At 65.0% G+C, this 23,260-nt stretch overlaps 1 protein-coding gene across 1 annotated transcript in view; it reads right to left on the bottom strand.

Moving 5' to 3' along the window:
* The window catches only part of CHD6 (chromodomain helicase DNA binding protein 6), a 55,713-nt gene extending 37,273 nt beyond the window's left edge, over positions 1-18,440 (bottom strand). Inside the window, exons 1-5 of the mRNA XM_088536037.1 lie at positions 18,193-18,440; positions 16,210-16,340; positions 14,718-14,792; positions 2,903-3,380; positions 377-524 (exon numbers count right to left, since the gene is read on the bottom strand). Of these exons, the coding sequence (XP_088392163.1) occupies positions 377-524; positions 2,903-3,380; positions 14,718-14,792; positions 16,210-16,340; positions 18,193-18,440 (1,080 nt within the window). The remainder of the gene's footprint in view (positions 1-376; positions 525-2,902; positions 3,381-14,717; positions 14,793-16,209; positions 16,341-18,192) is intronic.
* Positions 18,441-23,260: the final 4,820 nt, after the last annotated feature.

The raw sequence follows: 23,260 nt of genomic DNA, 5'->3' as shown, positions 1-23,260 counted from the left end.
AACGCAGGGCCGGGAGGGCACAGGCACCTCCCACTCAAGCACAGGGCACAGCCTTCTCCGGAGCGGCGCCAGCGGCAGGGCCGAGTGAGCGGCTGCACATGTGGCTGCGCTCCCCGTTCGTGGGGCCGAGCAAGCGGCTGCCCTCACGGCTGCGCTCCCCGTTCAGGGGGCCCAATGAGTGGCTGCACATGCAGCCGCGCTCCCTGTTTGCGGTGCTGAGTGAGCAGCTGCGCTCCCTGTTCGCGGGGCCCAGTGAGCGGCTGCACATGTGGCTGCGCTCCCTGTTCACCGGGGCCCAGCGAGCGGCTGCCCACGCGGCTGCGCTTCCCACTCACGAGGCTGCACCTGGGTCCCGGTGCGGGAGTCACGCACCCACCTGGCTGTCCGCCGACTCGGCGGACTCCTCCGGGCTCTGCGCCGACAGGCTCAGGTGATCCTGGTCCAGCTCCAAGCTCTCCATGGGGATCTCATTTTTCCTCTTGCCTTTCTTCTTCTTCTCCACGGGTGTGGGCCCCTGCTCCTTGCTGCCGGACAGACAGACAGTCACCCCCTGGGGAGCGAGGCTGCAGCCAGGCTCTCCAGCACGGGGCTTTCCTCTGGACTCGTCTTTCCCTCGTGTCACCCAGAGGCAGCAGGAGGCTCTCAGGGTCCCCCTGGCACTGCGCACAGGCAGCCAGTGCCAGAAGGTGTCTGCTCCCTGCTCCTCCACCCCATCAGCAGTTTCCCCCTCCCACTCCAGGACACTGGAAAAGGTCCAAGTGCCCCTTGGGCCATGGGGCAGCAGGGTCTGGGGTGCTCCTGGGGGAACAGGCCTACAGGGCCAGGCTGGCGGGCCGGGTCAGCGGGGCAGGGAGCCGGGGCTGGAGCGGCTCAGGCTGCAGGAGCAGCCCTGGAGACCCACAGGGGACGCTCTGCTGGGCAGGGGGGACACATGCCGTGGCCCCCTTCCTCCTGCGTTTCAACTTGTACCCATTACTCCTTGTCCTGTCGCTGGCCACAACTGAGAAGAGTTTGGCCCCATCCTCCCTACATCCTCCCCTCAGGTGCTTGTACGTGTTGATCAGATCCCTCTCACTCTTCTCTTCTCCAGACTAAACAGGCCCTGTTCGCTCAGTCTTTCCTCACACGATGGCTGCTCCAGTCCCTTCATCATCTTTGTGGCTCTGCACTGGCCCCTCTCTAGCAGCTTCACGTTCCTCTTGTGCTGGGGAGCCCAGAACTGCCCCCAATGCTCCAGGTGCCTCCCCAGAGCTGAGCAGAGGGGCAGGATCCCTCCCTCGCCCACTGGCAACGCTCCTGTCGCAGCCAGGAGCCCACTGGCTTCTTGGCCACAAGAACCCATTGCTGCAGCCGCAGCAGCCGTAGCGCACACCTTGCCCCAGGCCTCAGGACCGAGGCGCTGAGCCCTGCGGTTCCACAGAGGAGGGACATGACGGTCCCCGCAGGAGGTCAGGGGCTCCCAAGGACATGGGGAGGCTGCAGCTGCGGCACAGTGGGCAGTTGCTCTCGGTGTTCGAGCCCCAGCCCAGCATTTGCCAGGTAGAAAATTCAGGCCGTTCTCCTGGGCAATCCCAGCTCCTTCCCGCACACACGAAGCGCATGACGACGGGGCCTGGCATGAACAGCTGAAAACCTGCAGTTCAGGCCAGAAATGACCTGGCCGTGCACCTGCAATTCATCAGAAGCCCTGAGAACAAACCACTTCCAGAGGAGCAGTAACTCCCCAGATATTGATTTGCAAGTCACGCTTAACAACTGCTCCATTTGTGAAGTGCTAGTTGGCTGTGATTAGAAATAATTTGGAAGAAATTATGCCACTATCAGCTGCCGCTCGGGCAGTGCTGCAATGGCTTTGCTTGCCCGAGCACCGAGATCCCCAGGCTAAGGAGAAGGGACAGTGGCCAGCGTGGCCACCTCCAGGCTAAGGAGAAGTGCCCTTCCTGGGCATGCAGGCACAGTGAGTCCGGAGGGCTCCGACAGGGATCCAGCAGGATCTGGCAGGGATCCATCCGAGGACCTGGCCGGGACCAGGCCCTCCCATCCCTCTGCCCAGCAGAGATCTCAGCAAGACCCGAGACGCTCCAGCTGGCACCACTTCCACAGGAGTTTCCTCAAGGAACTCTAAGAAATTGGTATTCTCCAGTAAAGAAAGTTTTCCCAAGGATTCCCAGCTGCATCCTGTACCAAGCTCACTTACTGCAGAGATAGGTGCAGCGCATGGGTTGTCACAGCACACGAGGAGGTGTAACCCAAGCAAACAGGCCAGCTTGGTACAGAACTTTCCCAGAACATTTATTCTTGCCAGGCCACAGAGCAAAGCAAGCTCTGTGGGACACTGCGCTGGCGCCGCGGGACCCACGCGCACAGAGGGTGCCCGGGCCAGGCAGCGTTGTGCACACCCTCGCCCTGGCCTCGCGGGAGGTAACGCGGGCCCTGCAGCACCCAGCACACGGCTGAACTCAGGAGAGCCCTTGCGAAGACACCCTGCTTGCCACGGCAGTGCGTGCGGCCCAGGACAGGGCCCCGCTGCCGTGGAGTTGTGCAGGGCTCCGTGCCAGGGAGCGCTTGCCCCGCGCGTCCCTCCCATGGGCACGTCCCTCCTGCATACCCTGCCCGTGGGAGCTGCACAAGAGCAGCTCCCCGCAGGCAGGCACCCAACCAGCCCTGCCGCGCAACGGGACACGGCCCTGCGGCACTCACGCAAGCGGACACGGCCCCAGACCGCCCACACGAGAAGACGAGGCCCGCGGCACCCACCCAAGGGGACGAGGCTGCAGAGCACCCACACGAAGGGATGAGGCCCCAGACCACCCATGCAAGGGGACGAGGCCCCAGAGCACCCACGTGAGGGGACACGGCTCTGCGGCACCCACGCGAGGGGACGAGGCCCCAGAGCACCCACCTGTTCTTCCTGGGCCTTGCCCGCGGGGCAGGCTCGGTGCTGCCCTTCTTCTCTTTAGGTTCCTTGGGGGTTTTGGGTTCCCGCGGCTTCCTGGGCTTCTTGGCCACCTCCTTCTGCTTGGGCTCCTTTGGCTTCTTGGGCTCCTTGGCCTTTTTAGGCTCTTTTGGTTCTTTCGGCTCTCTCCTCCTCTTTGGTTTCACCTCCTTCTCCACGGCGGCTTGCTCTCCCACACTGTGCTCTGCCACCTCCTTTTTCTTGCGTTTCTTCTTGACGCCGGTGCCGCCGCCGTCCTGCGCGCCGCTGGGGGCCACGGGCCGCCTGTGCGCGACGCCCTGTGCCTCATCCGCAGGGCCCACGGCGCGCGGGGGCAGCTCCTCATCGCGGCCGCTGCCGTGCGGCGCCTCCCGCGCCCTGCACTCCCACGCGTCCGCGGCGCCCGCCATGAGCAGCGGCTCCAGCTCCGCGGCCAGCCTGGCGCCTGTGGGAGAACACAGGGCAGTGAGGCGGGACGCTGGGCAGGTGCCGGCTCCTGCCTGCCCTGCACGGAGCCTCCCCTTCCCTGCCCGCCCTCGCAGCCGAGGCAGGAGGCACCGCTGGGGACCCCTGTCCAGGCCCCGCTGCAGCCCGGGCACAGGGCGCGCTCAGAGCCTCTCTGGAGAGGAGCCTCCACGGCAGCCCTGGGCAGCTTGTCCCAGGGCGCTGCCAGCCGCAGTTTTCCTCAGATTCCCACAGAACTTCCTGCTGTTCTGTGCCCATGGCCCCTTGTGTTGTCACCGGTCACCACTGGAAAGGGCCTGGCCTCCTCCTCCTCCTCCTCGCACCCTCCTTCGGATATTTAAGGGCACTGATAGGACCCCAAGCCTTCTCTCCTCCTGGCTCCCTCAGCCTCTCCTCGTACAACAGATCCTCCAGCCACCTGGTCACCCTGGGGTCCCTTCCCTGGACTCGCCCCAGCAGCTCTCTGCATCCCAAGGAGAGGCTGATGGAGGCTGGCAACGGGCAGAGGGGCAGCGAGACCTCCCGGATGCCAGCCTCATGTGGCCAAGGCTGCCGGCGCCTCCCTGAGATCGTTCCGAGCGGGGAGGAGCAGTGCACAGAGGAGCCTGCGAGCGGGAAGCAGTTCCGGGCAGACGGGGAGGCCACGCAGCTCTGCAGCCCCCACAGCCCCTGGCTCCGGACAGCCAGCACAGAGCACACACAAAGCACGTGGAGCCACGCGGGCCTGGAGCGCGGTGACAGCGCGTGGGGACGCACTCCGAGCCAGCTGGCTGAGCCCAGCCTCAGCCCCAGCCGCAGCCTCAGCCCCAGCCCTAGCCACCTTCTTCCCGGGATCTTGCAAGCTGCCCCAATTAGGGATCCTGGCGACGGTTCCCGGGGGAGCCACGCCACTCCCAGAGCCCGTGGGGCCGGATCGCTGCCTCTGCCTGGGCAGCAGCCAGGGCAGCCGCTGCGGGGGAGCCCGGCCCAGAGGAGGGCCCTGCCCCTTGTAGCCGGCAGTGCCCGCGCACACGGGGCCGCTGTCCCGCGGCGGAGCTGTGCGGAGCACCACGGCTCACCTGGGCCCGTCGCGGCACGAGGGTGCCCGTCGGGCTGCGGAGCCAGGCCAGGGCTGCCGGCCACGGAGATGGCGCTCGCACGCATGGATCTCCCCGGGATCCCGTGCGAGCTGCTGGCGCCCGGCGCTGCCCCGCCGCAGGGCTGCTCCTGCCGGCCACGCTTTAATCCTGTGCAGTGGCTTTTAGATTCCAGGAGCCTGCTCTTTCTCTTACTATAAGCACATTTTTTTCACATCCAGCAGCCTCTTTACGTGTATTGTGCATGCTCCTGCGCACACGTGCCTGGGTGCCCACGCGAGCGCTTTGATTCCTGGGCCATTCCGGGGGCAGAGAGCAGCGGCAGGCTCTGACACTGCAGCCCAGGGAGTTGTGCGCGCCCTGCGCTCTGAGCCATCCCCCCGTGCCATTCTGGGGTGAGGGCTGCAGTGAGTTCACATTTTTGGGATACACTTTAACGTAACGATGGGGTTGCCTGCGGCGGGAGGGAGTGGCGAGCACGGCCCGGGCCGTGCCGTGTCCCGCGCAGGGCCGCCGACCCCTCCAGGCAGCCCTGAATGCGATGCAGCAGGCACTGAGGGCACCCGCTGCCACAGCGGCTCCAGAGGCGCTCCAGCTGGCTCCCTTCCTGCCTGTCAGAGCCGGCTCCGGCCGCTTCCCTATCTTTGGGATACTGCTAACGTGGCTGCTCCTGGCACCCACCTTCCTGGCCCCACGTCTGCCGCCTGCGCGGCCGGCATCAGGCACCGGCCCCACTCCTGCCATCCCTTCACCAGGCGCCTGGGCAGTGATGTCCCACTGGAAGCGGCAGGGACACAGAGGGCTCTGGCAGACGCCCTCCCAACACAGCAACTCCGAGCGCAGAGCGGCTCCTTCCCGCGCTCCGAGGGCTGCGGGCAGGTTTCTCGCCCGCACATCATGGTGCTCCGCACGCATGAAGCATGAAGCAAATCCGGGAGCACCCGGGCACACACGGCCCTCGGGAGAGGGCATCCAGGGCGGATGCGCTTCCTGCAGAGCCTGCGGCCCGGCTCCACTGTGCCCTTCCCTGCATCCCGCAGCACCATCGCTGCAGCCAGCAGGCCAGCAGCGGCACTGTGGAAGGAGAGCGCTGCCCGCACAAGGACACCCGAGCAAACACTGCCCACCGTGCTCAAGCACACAGGCTGAGATTCAGGTGCGGCCAAGGCCATGACCGCACAAAGCTGAGGTCCTCACTGGCCATGCAGAGGGCCCCGCCTGTCACCACGCACCAGCTGCAGAAGAGAGAGGGTCACAAACCTGCTTTTCTTTTGTCTGTATTTTCATTATCATCCCATCTGGGATGGATGTTAGTTCTGCAAGACACAACACACACACCAAAATAAACACAGCAAAGAGCGGCGGTGCTGGGGTTTCCCGACCTCCTACATGGAGGGTTGAGCCACACGAGGGTTGAGCTTGAAGGCACCTCTGCGGACCACCCAGAGCAGCCCCTGCAGCAGCAGGGTCACCAGAGCAGAGCCCCAGGAAAGGGGGGCAGCAATCACACGGGGCCCTGCCAAAGAGCAGAACAGGGCCAACGGACGGGGATGGGATGCCGCAGCGTGGCGGGCAGCGCAGGAGGAGGCCAAGGGCCGCCCCTGCCCGAGCTGCTGCAGCCGCACGGCTCCTCGTGGCGACGGATCCGCCTGCTCCCCAGGCAGGGAGCGCACACAAGCGCTGCCGAGCCCTGCCCCGCTCTGCCGACGGCAGCCGCGAAAGAAGAGCTGCCAGGAGGAGAGGGACGAGCGAGGCCGCACGGGGGCACCCCCTCGCGCCCCGGCCGTGCCCCTGCTCCTACCACCCAGCAGCGCCGCTCGCACGGGCTCTCCTCAGCCTCCCCGAGAAGCCGCCGCGGGCGCGCGCCTGCCCCACATGCGGGAGGTGCGGGCAGGGCCGGGCACCACGGCGCCAGAGCCATCCCCAGACGCAGAGGGACCCTAATGATGGCGCCTTCCCTCCTTCACCTCAGGCCTTTCCCAAGAGGTCGTGTTATCCCTGCGCCGGCTGCAGACCGCAGCCACTTTGGCCGTTTGCAGCCCGCGCAAGGACGTTCCACGCAGCAGCCCGCGCAGGGCATGGGCGGGAGGGCACCGGCGCCGGCTCCTCCAGCAACAGGAGCCCGGCCCGCATCCTGCAGGGAAGCGCTGCAGCCTGGAGGAGCCCTGCTCCCGTGCGCACACCCCCCCACTGCAGCTCCGCTCCACCGGCCGCTCCCAAGCTAATTAAGTGTTTGCAGATTAGGGAGCACCTCTAATCTCCAACAAGACAGTCCAATTTTCCCAACGAGCTGACGGTTTTCACACGGAAGCACACGTTCTCAGCACACGCAAAGCACCTGCAACCAAGGAGCAAAATCCCTGGTGCTGGGCACCACGCGAGCGGCTAACGCTCCGTGCCCTATGCCCATGGGCACCACGGGCAGCCAGTGATCCAGCTCCAGGGGCCCTGCGCGGACAGACAGTGCTCCCTGTCCCTACGGGTACCGCGCTGGCAGCCAGAGCTCCCCGCTCCCTCCCCATGGGCACCCCAAGCTCGCGGGCTGAGCCCGTATGCGCAGCCATCTCGCTGTACTGCAGGGGATCAGCAGAGCGGAGCCAAACGCTGCCTTTTGCCCCATGGCGAGAGCTGCCCCATGGCCGCCGCAGCCATCACGCAATTCGGGGCACATCCGCTTCGATGAGGGCACGAGCCAGCCGTGCACAAGCCGCATGTCGCCCCTCGCGCCAGCAGGACCCTGGGGAGGCCCCGCGCCCGCAGCAGTGGCAGCCCTGAGTGCGGCCGTGTCTGCGCTGTCCCCTTCCCGCCTGCGCGGCCCCCGCCTGGGGGTCATTAGCCCCAGTTGGAGGAGGCGGCACCGGGAGTCGGCCCTGCCAGCGCGGATACGTGGGAGCGTGCACAGCAGCAGTGCCAGCCCCGCAGCCCAGGCCCTGCCCCGCTCCTGGCAATGGGGCAGCGCAGCTCACCAAGCTCCAGGGGCAGGAAAGAGCCTTCAAACGGGCTGCGAGAAACACGAGGAGGACGGCAGCAGCCCCAGCCGGCCAGAGCAAAATAATTGCTCTTCCTTCCCAACCCTACTGCGCTCGGCGTTTCTGACACGCACGAGTTTGGGGGAGGAAGTTAGTGCAGTGAAGGAGCAGGAGGAACGCTTGCAGCAGTAGCAGGCGCTGGCCTAAAACCGCAGGAGGAGAGCCCCCTTGGCCTGCGGGGCCGCCGGGAACACAGAGCCCCAGGCACGCGGGGCACCCGAGGACACGGAGCGCATGGCGGCGCAGGCACGGGGAGGCTCGGGCCACGGGCGCACACAGCAGTAGGAGAGCAGGCAGCGCGCAGCCCAGCTGGCGAGACACGCTGCTCCACGGGGACATGGGCAAACAAGGAGGCCTGGGGAGACGTGGCGAGCCTGGAGAGCAGCCAGGGCCACCCTTCTGCGCCTCCTGCCCGCACGGCCTCAGCGCCCGGAACGCATCCCTGTGCCGAGCCTCCTGCAGCCACCTCTCCACCCGCAGCCCTGCACAGCGCACCCAGCTCCTGCAGCAGGAGCTGCAGCCCCGGCCAGCGCGGCCCGAGGGGACCTCCCGCAACCCCCGCTGCCCCCACGTGCCAGGGCCTACCGTGAGGTGAGAGTCAAGTGCGTCTCCAGCGGCCCCGCTCCCCTGGGGATCCCAGGGGCCCCCTGTCTCCACTGGCCCCACTCCGCCCAGGACCCCGGGCGTCCCCCGTCTCCGATGGCGCTGCTGTCCCCAGGATTCCGGGAGCCCCCTGTCTCTGACAGCACCATTCCGCCCGGGATCCTGGGCATCCTCCCTATCTCTGAGGGCCCCGCTCCATTGGGAATCCCGGGCACTCCCTGTCTCCCCCGACTCCGCTCCACGCGCCCCTGCAGCACCACCTGGGAGCCCAGGCACCATCCCCAGCTCCCCCCATCCTGCTAGCACACGGCCCCTGCAGCACCATCAAAACAGCAGGACTACAGAGAAAGGCAAAGAGAGACAACAAATCGGACACCAAGGGCTTCTTAGGGTTGAGTTGGCAAAAATTAGTTACAGTATTTGCTGGCCTGCACCCGCTCAACAGCACTGAAAGAAACACCCCTTCGGGATGCCTTTTACCCACCAGGAGCAGCTCAGGGGAGCTCCGAGCCCTTGACGTGCCACCTCCCCGCTCAGGAATGAGCTCAGCCCTGCGACGCCCCGTGCGGAGCTCTGCGCCCACCCTGCTCTCCCCGGTGTCCTCCCCGGCGCCGCCCCCGCCAGCTGCACCCGAAGCGGGGCAAGGGCTGCAGCGCTGCCGTGCCGGGAACGGCCCCTCGGACACGCACCGTGCTCCAGGAGTGAAGCCAGGCTGGGAGCCCCGGGCAGCAGCCTCCCGAGGAGGAGGAGCAGGATGAAGAGTGCTCGTCTCAGTCAGCTCCTTCACAGGCCTGCTGGTCCCAAGAGGAGCAAGGGGGCATTTCAAAGCAGGTTGCACCCAGACCCTTGCCCTTTGGGGACACTTCTCCGGGAGATGCTGCGCGCCAGTTCCCTGGGGGCAGCTCACGCAGACCCGCTGCCTCATCCCGCACGGCCGCCCACCCCGAGTGGGGCCTGCGGCTGCTGCCAGCGCACAGGGAGCACCTGGCCCCGTGCGGCTCCCCGCTCGCACCTCCCGTTGCCCGGCTCCTCCTGCGGGAAAGCCCTGCTGGGCACCTGCCAAAGCCATGCGGGAGCCCAACAGCCCCGTGCCAGCAGCAGGGCCCTACAAGGGCTGGCGTCCTTACGGCAGGCACAACGCCGGCTCCAGAGCGCTGCCCTGCCGTGCGCGCAGCCCACAGAGCCCTCAGCTGGGGTGGTGGGAACCAAGACTTCTGTGTGCCGCTGTTCTTGCCCACCGGGGCAGCAGGACCAGCCCCACATCCATGGCTGCGCTGAGCAAGGAGGTGCTGCCCCGTGCGAGGATCCACGCTCCTCTGCGAGCTGCAACGGGAAGAAGGCAGCACCGGCACGGGGCAGAGGAAAACAGAGAAGGGACACGGGGAAAATGAGTGAACACGGTACAGTCCCTATCTGGAGGCTTGACGCTGAGGCAAGAAGAGTTAACTTGGCTTAAATATGTGTATATATGTCAAGAAATTTGCACATAAAGCAACTCAGGTTGGAGCGGGGCCAGGAAGGAGCTGTCAAAGCAAAGCAGAGGCTTCCAAACACCTGGGCTGGGAAAAAGAGCCCACCTGGCCGGTCTCAACACAAAGGTCGGGTGCAAAAGGAAGGTCAGGAAGCCCAAAAGCAGGCTATGGCTCTCCTCCATCCGGGCTCCCTGCAGGAACTGATGGCATTTTACACAAACAAGGCTGGTGGAGCTTTTACAAGGACAGAGGAGAGAGACAACTTTTCCGCTCTTCTTTAAGCTCTTTCTCAAAAATGACACCTGATCCTGTTGAAACCTTACAGAAACAAGCCAGCCCGAGGCCCTGCGAAGACTTTCCCGCTGCGACACGGTGCGAGTTTGAACCTGATCACTGCAGCCGCACTCGGCACAGCGTGACCACACACTGGCCACGGGGCTGCCGCTCCGCACGCCCTGCTGGCCCCGGCCACGCGGGCCCTGCAGCCCCAGTGCCCCAATGTGCAGCATGGAGCCTGGGGACCCTGAGGAGGTGATGCGACGAGCCTGCGCGCCCCACATCGCCCTGCTTCCCAGGGATGCTGATGCCGGGCTCTCACACCCCAAAGCCCCTCGTGAGTTCCCAGAAAAAGGGCGAAACGCAGGAGCTGGGCAGTCGCACAGCTGGGAGAGCCCTCCTGGGTAACCAGCGCAGGGACCTGGGCAAGGAGGAGCCCAGCGGGGCCCCCAGGATGTCATGTTGGTGCGTCCTGAGTGCAGCCCTGAGGAGCAGGCGGGCTGAGCGCTGCTCCTGCATCTGCCCTCACCCTTCGCCGGGACGCGCAGGTGGGTGCAGGCCTTCAGCCCAGCTGCAGGCTCCGTAACGGCGCTCCCCCACTGCAGCACTGCCACATCTTGCATTCAGGGCATCCTTCCTCAGAGCAGCTTCCTAAATCCCTCCGGCTTCCGCTTCACCTTCACTTCCTCCCTCCCTTCCCACGGCTGCTGCCCTCCCTCCTCCACCGGCCCCACGCGCTCCAACCGGGACCGGCGCGGGGGGACCCGCAGGCAGCCAAGGCCGAGCTGGGCAGGGGGGAGCGCAGAGCGCGGTGCCTGCCCCCTCCTCCCGACGAGCAGCTGCCTCCGCCGCCTCCACATCCTCCTCCAGGCACCGCCGCAGCACGAGTGCCGCAGGCCGCCTCCTCGGCCCTGCATCTCGCCGGCAGCACCACGGGCACACAGAGCGAAACGCGCCTTGTGACTCTGCCAAGCTAAAAATAAGCTGGTGGGTTTGGGCGGAGGGAAGAAGCAGCGGCAAGGCTGGGCGCTGGGGCGCTCGCGGCACAGGGGCCCGGGCACACGCGCGGCTCCGGCTGCTACGCGAGCTCTGCTGCAACAGAGCCACTGCGCGAGTGCCGGGCACTCCAAGCGCCACCGCGTAACCTCAGGTGACCTCAGTGCTCCTGTGGCACTGCAGCTCCAGGGACGGGCAGCGGGAGGACAGGAGGTGCCTGGGGAGGTGCGGGCGCCACGCAGCACAGCCTCGAGCACCACGAACGTGTCCTGTCCTTACGGCATTTTCATCGTTAGGGCGCAGAGAGGGAGCAATTGCCAGCACTGCGGGCACCAGCGCCTCGGGGGGCTGCTCGAATTGCCCGGTGCGTGGGCCACGCTGCCCACAGAGGGACCGCGACGCGTGTCACGGGTGGGCAGGACTGGCCACCAGCGGCCTGTCACTGCCCCAGGACAGCTGCCGGTGCTGCTCCACACCCTCCCACTCCCAGGAGCCGCTCCAGCACGGCCGTCTGCCGCCCCCAAACGTGCCGGGCCGGACGCCGCAGGGAATCCCGCAGGCACCGCTGCTGCCATGCCCTGCCGACAGCATGGAGTGCATGGAGTGCAGCGCCGCCGCCGGCTCCCTCACTGGGGACCCCTGAGCCCAGGCCCCGCTCCAGCGCAGCCTCCCGGGACCGCTGCTGAGCGCCGCAGGCTGGGAACCGCGTGCAGGCAGGGAATGTCCCCGCAGGGCGCACGCTCCTGCAGCCCCGCGCGCTGGCTCAGCCCACAACGTCCCCAGTTCGGGGAGCAGCACAAAGCAGGAGAGCACCGGGATGTCCCTGTTGCCCCCTGCGCAGCAGTCCCGCTCCACATCCGCAGCTGCATCCACCAGGAGTGAACCCAGCACCGCTGCCTCCCGACGAGCGTGCAGCGAGCTTCGCTCCATCCAGCAGACTGTGATGCTCAACCCGGGCAAGGCAAGAACCAGAGGAAATGCAGAGCAAGAGACGGGGAGGCGCAGGAGGAGGGTGGGCAGCAGGGCAGCACGCTGCCCTCCGCACCAGGGACGCCCGTCACCCGTGGCTCCACGCTGCCGCCTAAGTCCTCGCGTTGGGCGCAGCCACGTCATACAGCTCCCAAGAAGGGCTCCTGGCTGCACGGCACCCACCGGATGCTCCGTACCGGGAGCATCAGGGACGGCACCAGGGCCACATGGCTGCCACATGCTGCCCTCGCGAGCGACACAACCCGCAGCCCCTCATGCTGCCGCCGTGTTTGCTGGCCTTGGCTCCCCACTGAACACAAACGTGCTCCAACACGGCCAAGCGCCATGCGCTGGGTTAGCCCTTAGCAGCCCTGGCAGCCAAACACTGATGAATCTTGGCTTCTCCATCATCGCCGTGTCTTCCTTCCACGCCCCCCAGGCCCTGGGGTGCTCGGCGGCAAAGCAGCGAGGACCGAGGCAGGGTGATGTGCGGCCGCAGAGCTCCTGGGCCTCCCCTCAGCGCCAGGGCTCCACAGCTGAGCAATCCTCCCCGCGTGCACGTGTCCAGGATCCCCACGAACGCACAGAAACAAGCCAGGCCGGGCAGAGCGCGAGCAAAGAGCACTGCGAGTGCGGTGGGAACGGCCGCGCGGGGAACAGGCCAACTGCAGACACCTCGGGGCTGCTGTGCAAACCCACAGTGCCGCAAGCCCCTCTGCATCACTACCGGCTGGCTAAGTCCTGAAAACAAACCAACACACAGAGCGAGCTCGGCCTTCCAGTGAGGCAAAGAGGCACGCACGTAAGCCCCCCCAGACCTGGGCCGCTTGGCGCTTCATTTCCTGCTTCAAAACGAGCGCAAACTCATCACTCTCCACGGGCAGAGGGCCTGGAAGCACAGAGCCCCGCACTCAGCGTCGCTGCAGGCACTCACGGTGCCTCCTGGCTGCCCCACGCTCAGCGCCGCTCTGGGACCGGCACCCACGCGCCCTGCGCTGCGTGGGCAGCGGCGCCAAGGCTGCTCAAGCTACCCTCGGGGCCGCGGGGCTTGGCTGATGCCCGTGGGCCCACAACGCAGCCAGAGCACCCAGCTCTGTGGCAGGAGCACTGGGCAGCCCCACAGCCGGGCCCACGGCCTGCCCCGGCCAGCCCCATGCGCGGTCACTGCTGCAGAGCTCAAAAGGGCCCAACAAGAACTTGGAAAGCCCTTGTGGCTGCGCAGCCCCTGCCCTCCCGCCCTGCGAACTCGGGCTATCGCGATGCAGAATCTCGTCATCCCGCAGGCAATCAGAGCTCCTCACCTCTGTTTTCCCAGCTGCATAATGGGGATAAAACCCAACCTTCCCGTTCGGCTGCCCAGAGGACAGAGAAGCGTTCGCAAAGTGCCTTGAGCTCTGGCTGCAGACACATCGAGCAGCCCAGAGGAACCTCCCTCTGAGAGGGCACGAGGACAGCACTGGCTGGGAGGTCGCAGAGACCCTGCTGCAGGGCGCGCATCCTCCCCAAGCTCTTCCTCTGCCGATCCTCCCTGTCTCCTCCAGGCAAAGATCCTTGCCTAACGCCCCACCAGCCCCTTGCTGCCCGGTGTTAATCACCTCTTGGAGTCACCTGCTATTTGCCAGCCTAACCCCACCGCTTCCTCACATTTGCACCACTTTCACCCCAGGTCAAGCAGCCACTCCAGCACAGGAGCAAGGAGATTCATCAGGAAGAAACTCAGCAGCTCTCCACGTGCACCCGCTCGCCTCCGAGCTGCACGAGGCTTCCTCAGCTACAGGCAGCCCTTGACACCCCCAGTAGCAGCAAGTGTGCTGAGCCCTGCCCGGGCTGCTGCAAAGAAAACGCTGCCGGAGGTGGCATGGAACAGCCCCCCCCAGGTGCCCAGCCAGAGCCCCGGCACCGAGCGCGCAGTGCCGCCCTGCCCCGAGCGTGCAGTGCCGCCCTGCCCCAGCAGCAGGAACAGGGCTGCGGGGCCCGTGGAGCCCCTTCCCGGGGAGCCCGGCAGCTGTCGGGGACCCTCCCAGAGCCAGGCTCACTTACTCAGAGCGCAGGTATCACCCCCAGTGTCCCCACCAGCGGCCCCGTGTCCCCCTCGCCTGCTGGCTCCACGGCATCGCTCTCCCCCGACACACGGCGACACAGAGGCCGTGCAGCCCCACTCGCGACAGCCCCGCACCGAGCGCGCTCCTCCTGCACACATCTGCGAGCAGGCCCACGGCTGCAGGTTCGCATGGCCCGTCTCAAGCACTTGCCTGCGTGAAGCTCGGCTCCTCTTCCAAGGGCTTCCCAAGCACAACTTCCCAGCGAGTGTTTCCCGCGCTCCCGGCCTGCGGGGAGCCGGCCTGCGAGAGGCGCCCACAGCGGGAGCTCCGGCAGAGCCCCATGCCCGCGCACAGGCTGGGCGGCAGCAGGGGCAGTAGCCGAAGTGGAGCCCAGGAGCACTTTGAGAGGTGCTGCCCAGCTCTGCCCGCAGCCCATGAGCACCACGTCCCCACATGGCCACAGCTGCCCCTTTCTGCACAGGTGCCAGGTGCCGCATGTCGCTGCAGGGCTCGGGGAGCTGGCCCCCAGGGCGACCCACAGCCTCGCTGGGCCTGCCACGTTTGGGAGTCTGCCCCTCATCCTCCCCAAACCATCTGGGCCCGGCTTCCAGCCAGAAGAGCTCCGCACTTCCGCACAGAAATGCCGTGCTCGGGGTGAGGAGGCAGAGGAGACTCAGCAACTGGCCACCGCTGCTCCGAAGGACCGAAGGCACCTGCAGCGCAACCTCCACGGTTGTTGGCATGCCCAGGACGAACCCTCACTCTGTCTCTGAGCGGCGCGAGGCACTGACGCCTCCTGGGGAACCACGGCCTCCCCAACTCCTGCCACGGCACGGTGACGCACAGCCCCGCACCCCACTCCTTCCTGCCCACCACCACCAGCACCGGGTTCACCTTAAACATGGCCATCGAGCGTATGGTAAACTGCACTGAAAAGGGAAGAAAAAATAGGAAGCACATAAGCACAAGCGAATGACTCGGCTAGCCAGCCACCTTCATGACTTCTGAGGAGAGATTTCATATCTTCTTTCAAAAATCTTCCAAGTCTGTGTAACAAACATTTATTCCCAGTAAAACAGAGGGATGCAAATTCTAAGGAGTGACTGTTCATGCAGAGACCCCATAGGTTAAGTCCCTCAGTTACCGCTGCCTCTGTCACAGGAGAGCAAGCCCGAGGCAGCTCCCGGGGCATCTCACATCCCAGAGGGTTTTCCGCATCCCCAGGCAGTCGGTGTGGCCGTTCCCGCCACCCGGAGCCGGCAGAGCAGAGCCGAGCCGAGCGGGGCATCCCCCACCAGGCAGCCCCAGTCCTGCTCCAGGGCCGGTTCAGGCCACGGTCACGTCGCAAACTCCGTTTTGCAGTGAAGCCCCCCGCTGCTGCCTGAGCGCGTGGTGAGGAGCTCGTGAGATGCTGAAGCCATCGAATGCAGCTGGGGGAACACGGAGCGCCCCGCGCCAGCTCCAAGCTGCGCTGCAGTAACCTCGACACAGACGCTACCTTCTTCCACTACCGCACAACAGCGCTCCACAGATCCCACGCCTCTGCAAAAACATGCAGGATGCCCGCAAATATTCTGCATGTTTTCCTTCCACTGACATGCTCACTCCCATCTGCTTGCAGCCACGGTCACCCCGAAGGAAGCACCGAGCTCCCTGCTTGCCGGCCCGGCCTCGCCAAGGAGGACCTTCAGCCACAGGAAGAATACGGGGCCAGAGAAGCAGCAGAGCGCAGACCCGCGCACGGCCACAGCGCTCACAGCAACAGGGAAAATGCAGGGAAACCCCGACACCAGTGCAGCAGGAGCCCTGCGGGCAAAGGGGACCCCGGGACGGCCGTGGCGTGCGGAATGCATTCCTCTGTCAGGGTTAACGATATCGTTGCCAGGCGGCTCTCAGCAGCAGCCCTGGAGCACATCAGTGCTCACCTGGCGGCAGAGCTGTGGCGCGGCAACGGCCCGGCGCGCCGTGAGGCTCTGTGAGCGCGTGGAAGTGCCGCGTCCAGGGCAGCCCAGCACCGCAGCCCCCACCACACTCCTTGGCCTCCCTTGCGGCCCCTCAGTGCCAAAGTGCAGCCATGGCAGCCAGGCATCTCCCGCGGCCCTGGCTGCGGCCACCGCGACCGTGCTGAGGACTAGTAGCCCCACGCGGGGGGATCACTGGGCCGCCGGCCGCATTTGCCCATATAAGGACAGGCTGTAGTGCTGTCCCATCGCACGCGCAACACGTGGCGCCAGCCGGCAACGGCGGGGAGCAAAACGAGACCTCACGCGCGCGGCGTGGGGGCTTCCCGCGCAAGGCTGCTCTCCGCAGCGCCCCTGGCACCGCACACGGAGCCTCTCCACTCACCTGTGCGCGGGGCACCTGCCCCCCTTCGCACGTCTCGATCCGCAAACACAACCACGCGGCCCCGGTTCCGCAGCTGGAATGGAGCCCCGAACGGCAGAGGTCGAGCGCCCTGCCCGGCCAGGCAAGAGGGGCTGTGAGGGGCAAGGCGCTCCCGCTACCGCCTGCTCCAGTGGCCCCGCGCCCGGCCGGGCTCCCAGGCGTCGCGAGGCCTCGTCCCTGCACGCACTGCTCTTCCCAGTGCCAGCGCTCCGAGCTCGCGCACCTGCACTGCACGTTTATGTCGGGAAACGGTGCCGGAGCAGCCTCGGAGCCGTGAGCTCGTGTGCCCGCACATTTACCTTGGGAAACGGCGCCAGAGCAGCCTCGGATCCACGAACTCACGTGCCCACGCGTTTACCATCCACTTGGGGTGGCTAAGCTCCGGCCCCGCTGCCGCGCTTGAGTTCGCTCCATCATGTGAGCCCGTCTTGGAATAAACCGTTAAGGCAAAGCGCTTTGTATTAGCCACCCATAAAACTTAATGCCTTTAGAGAAGCTGTTAAGGAGAAAATGTTAAACATCTCTCAGGGAAGAATAAATCTTGGAAATTATAGCAAGATTACACTCCTAGAGTGGGGAAGTGGCAGAGATCTGCTTCCTGTGGGAGAGATGCAGTAGAAAGTAGTCAGGAAAATGAGACATCCCCCAGCTGAGTGCTCACTAAGCCACGAGAAATCAGTAGATGCCCAAAATAATAATATTATTGCTGAGCACTGGGGCTAACCCTGACATATCACGGAGCACCCCACGCCAAGAGGACGAGCAGGGGAGGCAAACTCGGACCGCGGGCTAAGGTCTGCACTCCCAAGCGGAGCGCCGCACATGCAGCGGGAAAGCCCAGGGGCACCGTCCTTGAGGGAGGGACGTTCGTCCACCGGAAACAGCGTGTTGGTTCCCGCAGATTCTCACGGGTTAGTTTTTAATGCAGCTTTACTAGCCTGTAGGAAGGGGCTGCATCCACGCTCTCGGCACCAGAGCGATTGACATTTCTGTTTAGAGGCATGAGTCAATATGCAGCAACGAGCAGCCACGGCTCTGTGTCCAAGATGCTCTCCTCAAACTTCCCCCAGCGAGAATGGACCAGAGAGACCTCCGGCTTGCTCCCTGGGCCCTCTTTATTCGAGGGCAACACATCCCTCCACCACCCTGCCAACAAAGGCAGCGCACGGACACATTGCTGGGATGCAGTTGTGCCCCATGCAGCCGGGGGGGCTCCTTGGGGCAGTGGCAGTGGTGGCAGCAGCGCTCCTGCGCTCCGTGGCGCAGCCGGGGGCTCTGCAGCGACCTGCAGGTTTCGGCAGCTGCAGCAACATGGGGACAGTCGACACAATTCACCTCCCAAAAGCGAACGGAGGTCGGCACTAAGCTTCACAGGGAAGGGGCTCAGTCCTTCCCCCAATCCAGCTGGAGAGGAAGGCAACGCAGCCCTGCACAAAACCAGCCCGGTCAGAGGTCAAAAGCCTCAAGTGAAACATCCTATTTGCTCCAGGGAAGACCTACTGGAGGGAAGAGATGCAAAAATCTGCTCTGATGGTGTTTGAGACTGCAACAGCTGGGCCAAAACTGCAATTCCTCTGCAAAGCAGCCCAGCAAGGGAAACAAAAGGCAAGGACAGGGAAGGAAGCTCCTACCCAGCGGCACTACCTGGGCAGGCCCCGCGGGCAGTGCCAGCGCTGCAGAGCGCCGTGGGATTCGCGCTGCTTCACGCTCCCCCGACACAACATTCAAAGCCAAGTGACCCTGCGGGAAAGATGGGGGCAGCAGCACCTGCCCTGCGGCCGCAGGGCACGGGCCCAGCGGGGCAAGTGGCTCCGCACCCGCCGTGACCTCTGCGTGGGCCGGCGGGACGCCCCGCGCCCCCGGGCATCGGCGGGGCTTCCTGAGCGGCGGCGAGGAACGGAAAAAAGCAACCGGAGGGCTTGCCCGGGCCTGCAGCCACCTCACCTCGCTCCCGCCATCCGCTCTCGGGGCGAAGTCACTGAGCGGCTCCACGGCGGCAGGGGCTGCGCGGCGACCACAGGGAGGCCCCGGGCGGCCCCCACGGGCTCCGCGCAGGTGCCGGGCAGGGCCCCGAGGGGCGGGTCGGAGGCGTGCGGCCCCGCGAGCCGCGGCAGAGCCGCCCGAGGCGCCCGGCCGACGGTGCAGGCCGCGGGGGACCCCGGGCGCGGCCCCGGGGCCGACACCGCGGCCATGTCGCGGCCGCGGCGGCCGCTCCGGGCGCAGCCCCCCGGCCAGGGCCGCCCTCGCAGCCGCGGGCCGCCCTGCGCAGCGCGGCGCCCCCGGCCCGCAGCCTGCGGCGCCGCTGACAGCCCCGTTGGGGACCCCGGGTACGCACGGAGCGGAGCGCCCTGGCGGTGGCGGCAGCGCGGGGCTCCCCGGCTCCGCGAGCCCCCGCGGAGCCGCCGGGCCCGGCCCCCAGGGGCGGCCGCGGAGCCGGGCGCGGCGGCAGCGGGCGCGGGGGGCACCCGCGGAGGGCGGCGGGACGGGACGGGGGCCGCCGCCGCCGGGGCCCGCCGGGCGCGGGCGCAGCACTCACCTAAAATGGCTCCGCGGCGGCCCCCGCACGGCCGCTATTATTCCGTGAAGTTTGGCCGCGACACCCTGCAAGGACACCCTAACGGCGCCGCGGCCCGCCCCCGCGCCTCGCCCATTGGCTGCCCGCGCGAGACGCGCGCACCCCATTGGCGGCTCGGCCTGTCAGGCCGGCGCAACCCGCGCCAAGCTTGGCTGCGGCGCGCGCAGCGCCCGCTCCATTGTGCTCCCATTTGCATCGGCCGGAGCGTGGCGCCCATTGGCCGCGCCGCGGCCGCCCCGCCCCGCCGCGCCCTCCGCGCCCGCGCGGCGCCCGGATGTGCGCGGGGCCCGGCCGGCCCCGCCGCCCAGTTGGCCCCGCCGCCCCGGCCGGCCGGGCCCCCCTCGGGCCGCGCCGCGGTGCCCGCGCGGGTGCGGGGGAAGCGGGAGCTGCGCGGAGGTCACCGGGGTGGCGCGCGGCGCGCCGGTGCCAGCGGGCTGCCCTCGTGCAGTTCCCGGTGCGCGCGTGTCCGTGGGTGCCGCCGCGGGCTCTGGCGCTTCCTGTGGCCGCCGCGGGATGAGCCTCCGCGCCGTGATCCCGCCACTGCCTGTGCCCTCCGCGGCCCGCAGACCTTCCTGTCCTTGAGCTCCTTCGATTTTTTCCCCCGTGCTGGTGGCTCTTTAGCCAGCCCCGTCCTCTGCAACATCCTCCTGCTGGCTCCAGCCGCACTTCTGCTATAAAATGTGGCAATGCCCGTGAAGGTAGAACCAAGCCCGCAGGAGAGGGGTCAGAGAGGCCCCTTCCCAGCCTCACGTCCATGACAAGCACAAGACTTGTCTGTGCCCACTGGTGCTCCCATGGCCTCTGCTGTCCTTATGAGGAGGCAGCTTTTCCTGAGGTCAGTCTGAAGCTCTCGAGATTCCATTTGTGGTTGTCGCCGCTCAGCTGGCACTGCCAAGAGCAATTTCACTCCCGCGTTTTTGCAGCTGTGCTTCAGATACTTGCAGGGCACTCTTAGATGAGCCCCATGGCTCATCTAAGCAAGTCCAGTTCCTGGCATCGGTGCTCAAGGACCCCGTGCCCGTCTTGCTCATCCTGCACCGGTGCCTCTCCAGTGTCCTCACACCCAGCTTGGTCTGGGGGGTGCACAGCGCAGTGAATGCAGAATATGTGTTTCTGCATTGGAAACTCCTTTACCAGTCCGGTCTGAATGGGAGCCCTGTCTGTTTTATTCACAGAGTGGAAATGATTGCTTCATTCTAGACAACGTGGCTTTAGAGATCCATTCCATGTAGTGCAGCACATATCCATGCACCCAAATCAAGATCATTCCTGCCTGATCCCTGCACACGATCAGCAAAACCTCTGCCCTTGGGCAGCCTCGGCACTTTTTGATGCTGGTAAAGGAAATCCTCTTTTCCAGAGAGTGGGATTGAAATAAATCCCAAGCTTGGCTGTTCTCAGACCCATAAGAATCAGGCCACCACCCCCTGAGGGCACCAGGGCTTCCTGCGAGGGCAGGATCCCCAGCTGAGCAAAGCTGGGCCACCACCCATAGCAGCAGTTCCTTGGGGGCACCATCCCGCTAATCTAAATGGGTTTGGGACCTCTGTAAAGAGAGATTGTGACAGATTCCTTGGCCAAGTTCTTCTGGGCTCTGAAAGGCACCCTGAGATCTTGCTCTGTTCCAGCGACCCTCCTGCTGCCTGCAGTCACAGCAGCTCTGCCCCGGGCCATACAAAGGGGCCACCTCTTGCCCGTGATGGCCTGGGAAGAAGGCTGCTGTGGTGAGCACAGCTCAAGGGCCAGTGCCCTGATTCACAGATTGGCCCCATCCATTGCTGGGGGAAAAAGCATATCTACCTGGAAATCCGTCTTAACTGAAAACAGAAAAAGGTAAAATGCAAGTGGAAGTGGTTACTGACAGCATCCGAGCTAGGCTACAGTGACAAATACTCTCAAAAGAAAGCAATGAGGAAATTAAGAAGTTGTTAACACAGTTACTTGGCTTCTACAGAACTCCCGTTGGAAAGGTAGAGAGTGTCCTGTCCTGCCAGGGACATCACTTCTCTTTAGGGGCCCTGTGCCTTTCTTCAGGGCTCTATCCCTGCAGTGGGCGAATGAGCATCACTGGGAGCCTGGAGGTGCCCAAGCCTCGTTTCTGCTGCCAGGAGCTCCTGATGACTCTTAGGGAATTCCAGGGAATTTCTCCCGGGGCCTGGGCTGAGCCCCAGCACGTGGCCACTGTGACGTGGATCACAGCGCTCCGCGCGGCTGGGCAGGGACCGGGCTCCAAGGCCCCGTCACAGGGCGGCTCAGCAAGTCCTCGTCCTGTTCCAGGCCGTCCTCTCCCACCGCGGCACCCGGCCGCGCGGCTCCGCGTCCAGGCTGCACGCGACGCTCTGCTCCTTTCACTGGCAAATCGCCCCTCACCAAAACCAGGGATTTCCTCATGGAAATCAAGGGGAGTGGAAGCTGGGGAGCTGCAGTTCTCCCTTCCCTCCTTGCAAGTCCCTGTTTGTGAAGCGAGACCGAGGGGACATCCTGCAGATTTTGTAGTGGATTTGCAATGTTGTTCGCAATGAATCTCTGAAAAATGTAAAATCCCATCAGCTGCACACAAGCAGCAAACTTCTGCTTTTACTGTATCCTTTCTCACTGGAAGCAAATTTAAGCACAGAGTGTTGGCAAGCTCTGGGCTAAAGCCCCGAGATGCTTGTGCTGGAGTTCCCGGTATCACCTGGCCGTGCGGTGGCTGCAGCACAGGGCCTTGGCCAGCCCAGGCGCTGTGCTAGGCACGCATGGCCGCTCGGATGCTCCTTCCTGTGCACGTGCCAGAAGACCTGCTGGACAGTGCCAATTTACCCCATCAAACGAGGAGTTTCAGCGTGTCTGGATTATCAATCTGCTCAGGCTCTTCTCCTACCTCTGAAAGGCCAAATACATTGGCAGGAAGCGTAACGACCAAGTGTGATGTTCTTGCACGTACTTCAATGCACATGCCCTGCATCCATGAACTGGATACCACACGGCACTACCTGGGAGAGCTGGTGTCCCGATTGACCATCCAGCCTGGGATTTATAGGGAGATTTGAGGTTAGCAAGGAGGAATTGTCGAAGTCCATATAAGAGGACTTCTGGAGTAATATTTTTTCTCTCTCTATCCAGGGCTTTGGGATGGGGGCAGCCAGGGGAGACGGGAGCCTCGCTGGCTGCAGGGGGATGTGGTGCTTGCGGTGGGGGTTCAGGAGGACCTTGCCTGGGCCTGCTCAGTGGGAGCGTGCAGCCCCACGGATAGCGTCTGTGCCAAAGCAACCTGGCGGCACCGTGGACACGGAGGGGTGGCTGCTTTTAGGCTGGATTTGTGCCCTTACTCGTAGCTCTCCGCAACAGAAGCCCCCTTCAGAGTCCTCACCTCGTCTTGCAGGTGCGTCCCTTCTGAGCAGCCCACCGAGCTAGCAGGGAGCCCCGGGTCCCCATGAGCACCTCCTTGCACCCCAAGGTCCAGGCAGGGACACACATGTCCGCCTGCCAGGTCCCGCAGGGAACGATGTGTCCGTGCTGCAGGGCGGCTGAGCAGCAGCGCCCCGAGGCAGCAAACAGCAGGAGCCCGAGCTGGCCCGGCACATGTGGCTCTGCACCGGGCTCCTCGCCGCACTGGCAGGTCACCCTCGTCCCACAGGGCGCCGCACTGGGACAGACCATGCGCCCCGCAAGGAGACCCGCATTGAACAGAGTGACAAGGAGCGGAGAAAGCTTCCCTGCAGTGAGACGAGCCCTTCCCTGGCTGCCTCTTGCAGCACACCTGTGCCCTCCTGCAAAACACAGAGCCCGCGGGCGGCCGCAGAATGGAGGAACCGACTTTCAAAGAACCTGCTTATCATATAAACGTGCTCTAGTAATTAGCCAGTATTAGCATCGAGGTAGAATTGAGCAGTCCTGTAGGTCAGGCTGGATCAGGCGAGCTTTGCAGTGGAAGGGGTTGAAGAGCTGCTCTGAACCTGCCTAAGATGTTTTTTTCCGCCTCTGCTCAGGCCCTTGGGGATGCGGCAGCCCCCAGGCCCAGGAGTAGCCCTGGGCTGACCTTTGCTGGGATCTGTGTACATCACGCTGTCTTCCCCGAAGTTGACAGCCAGAACGTAATGAACTCAGGTTCCGAGGTGGCTGGGTGCTGCAGGGGCACCAAAGCGTGCGAAGGATGGCAGAGGCCCTGGCCCCAGTGCCCCCTGGCCGAGGCTCTTCTCTGGCGCAGGCTGGGCTGCTACGTCTCCCTGCTGCCGGACTGTGCAGGAGAAGTCAGCCCAGCCTCAGCAAGGGATCCCACGTGTTCCAGTACCTGTGTTTTCCCAGTCTTTCTCCAGAAGAGGTAGGGAATGAGGAGCTCGAGAGCAATCCACGTTGCACTAACGCTCCTAAGGAGTCTGTTATGACAGCTGAAAGCTGGAAAGTCCAGTTCAAAGGTTCTCTTGAATGTGGCTGTTCAAGGAAATTCTCCTGCCC

The sequence above is a fragment of the Tinamus guttatus genome, unplaced genomic scaffold (genome assembly GCF_059628265.1).
Source record: "Tinamus guttatus ecotype Peru unplaced genomic scaffold, ASM5962826v1 Tinamus_guttatus_pri_ptg000650l, whole genome shotgun sequence".
In the NCBI taxonomy this organism is placed as follows: domain Eukaryota; kingdom Metazoa; phylum Chordata; class Aves; order Tinamiformes; family Tinamidae; genus Tinamus; species Tinamus guttatus.
The sequence above is the reverse complement of the archived record's forward strand: the minus strand, read 5'-3'. Positions and strand labels throughout refer to the sequence as shown.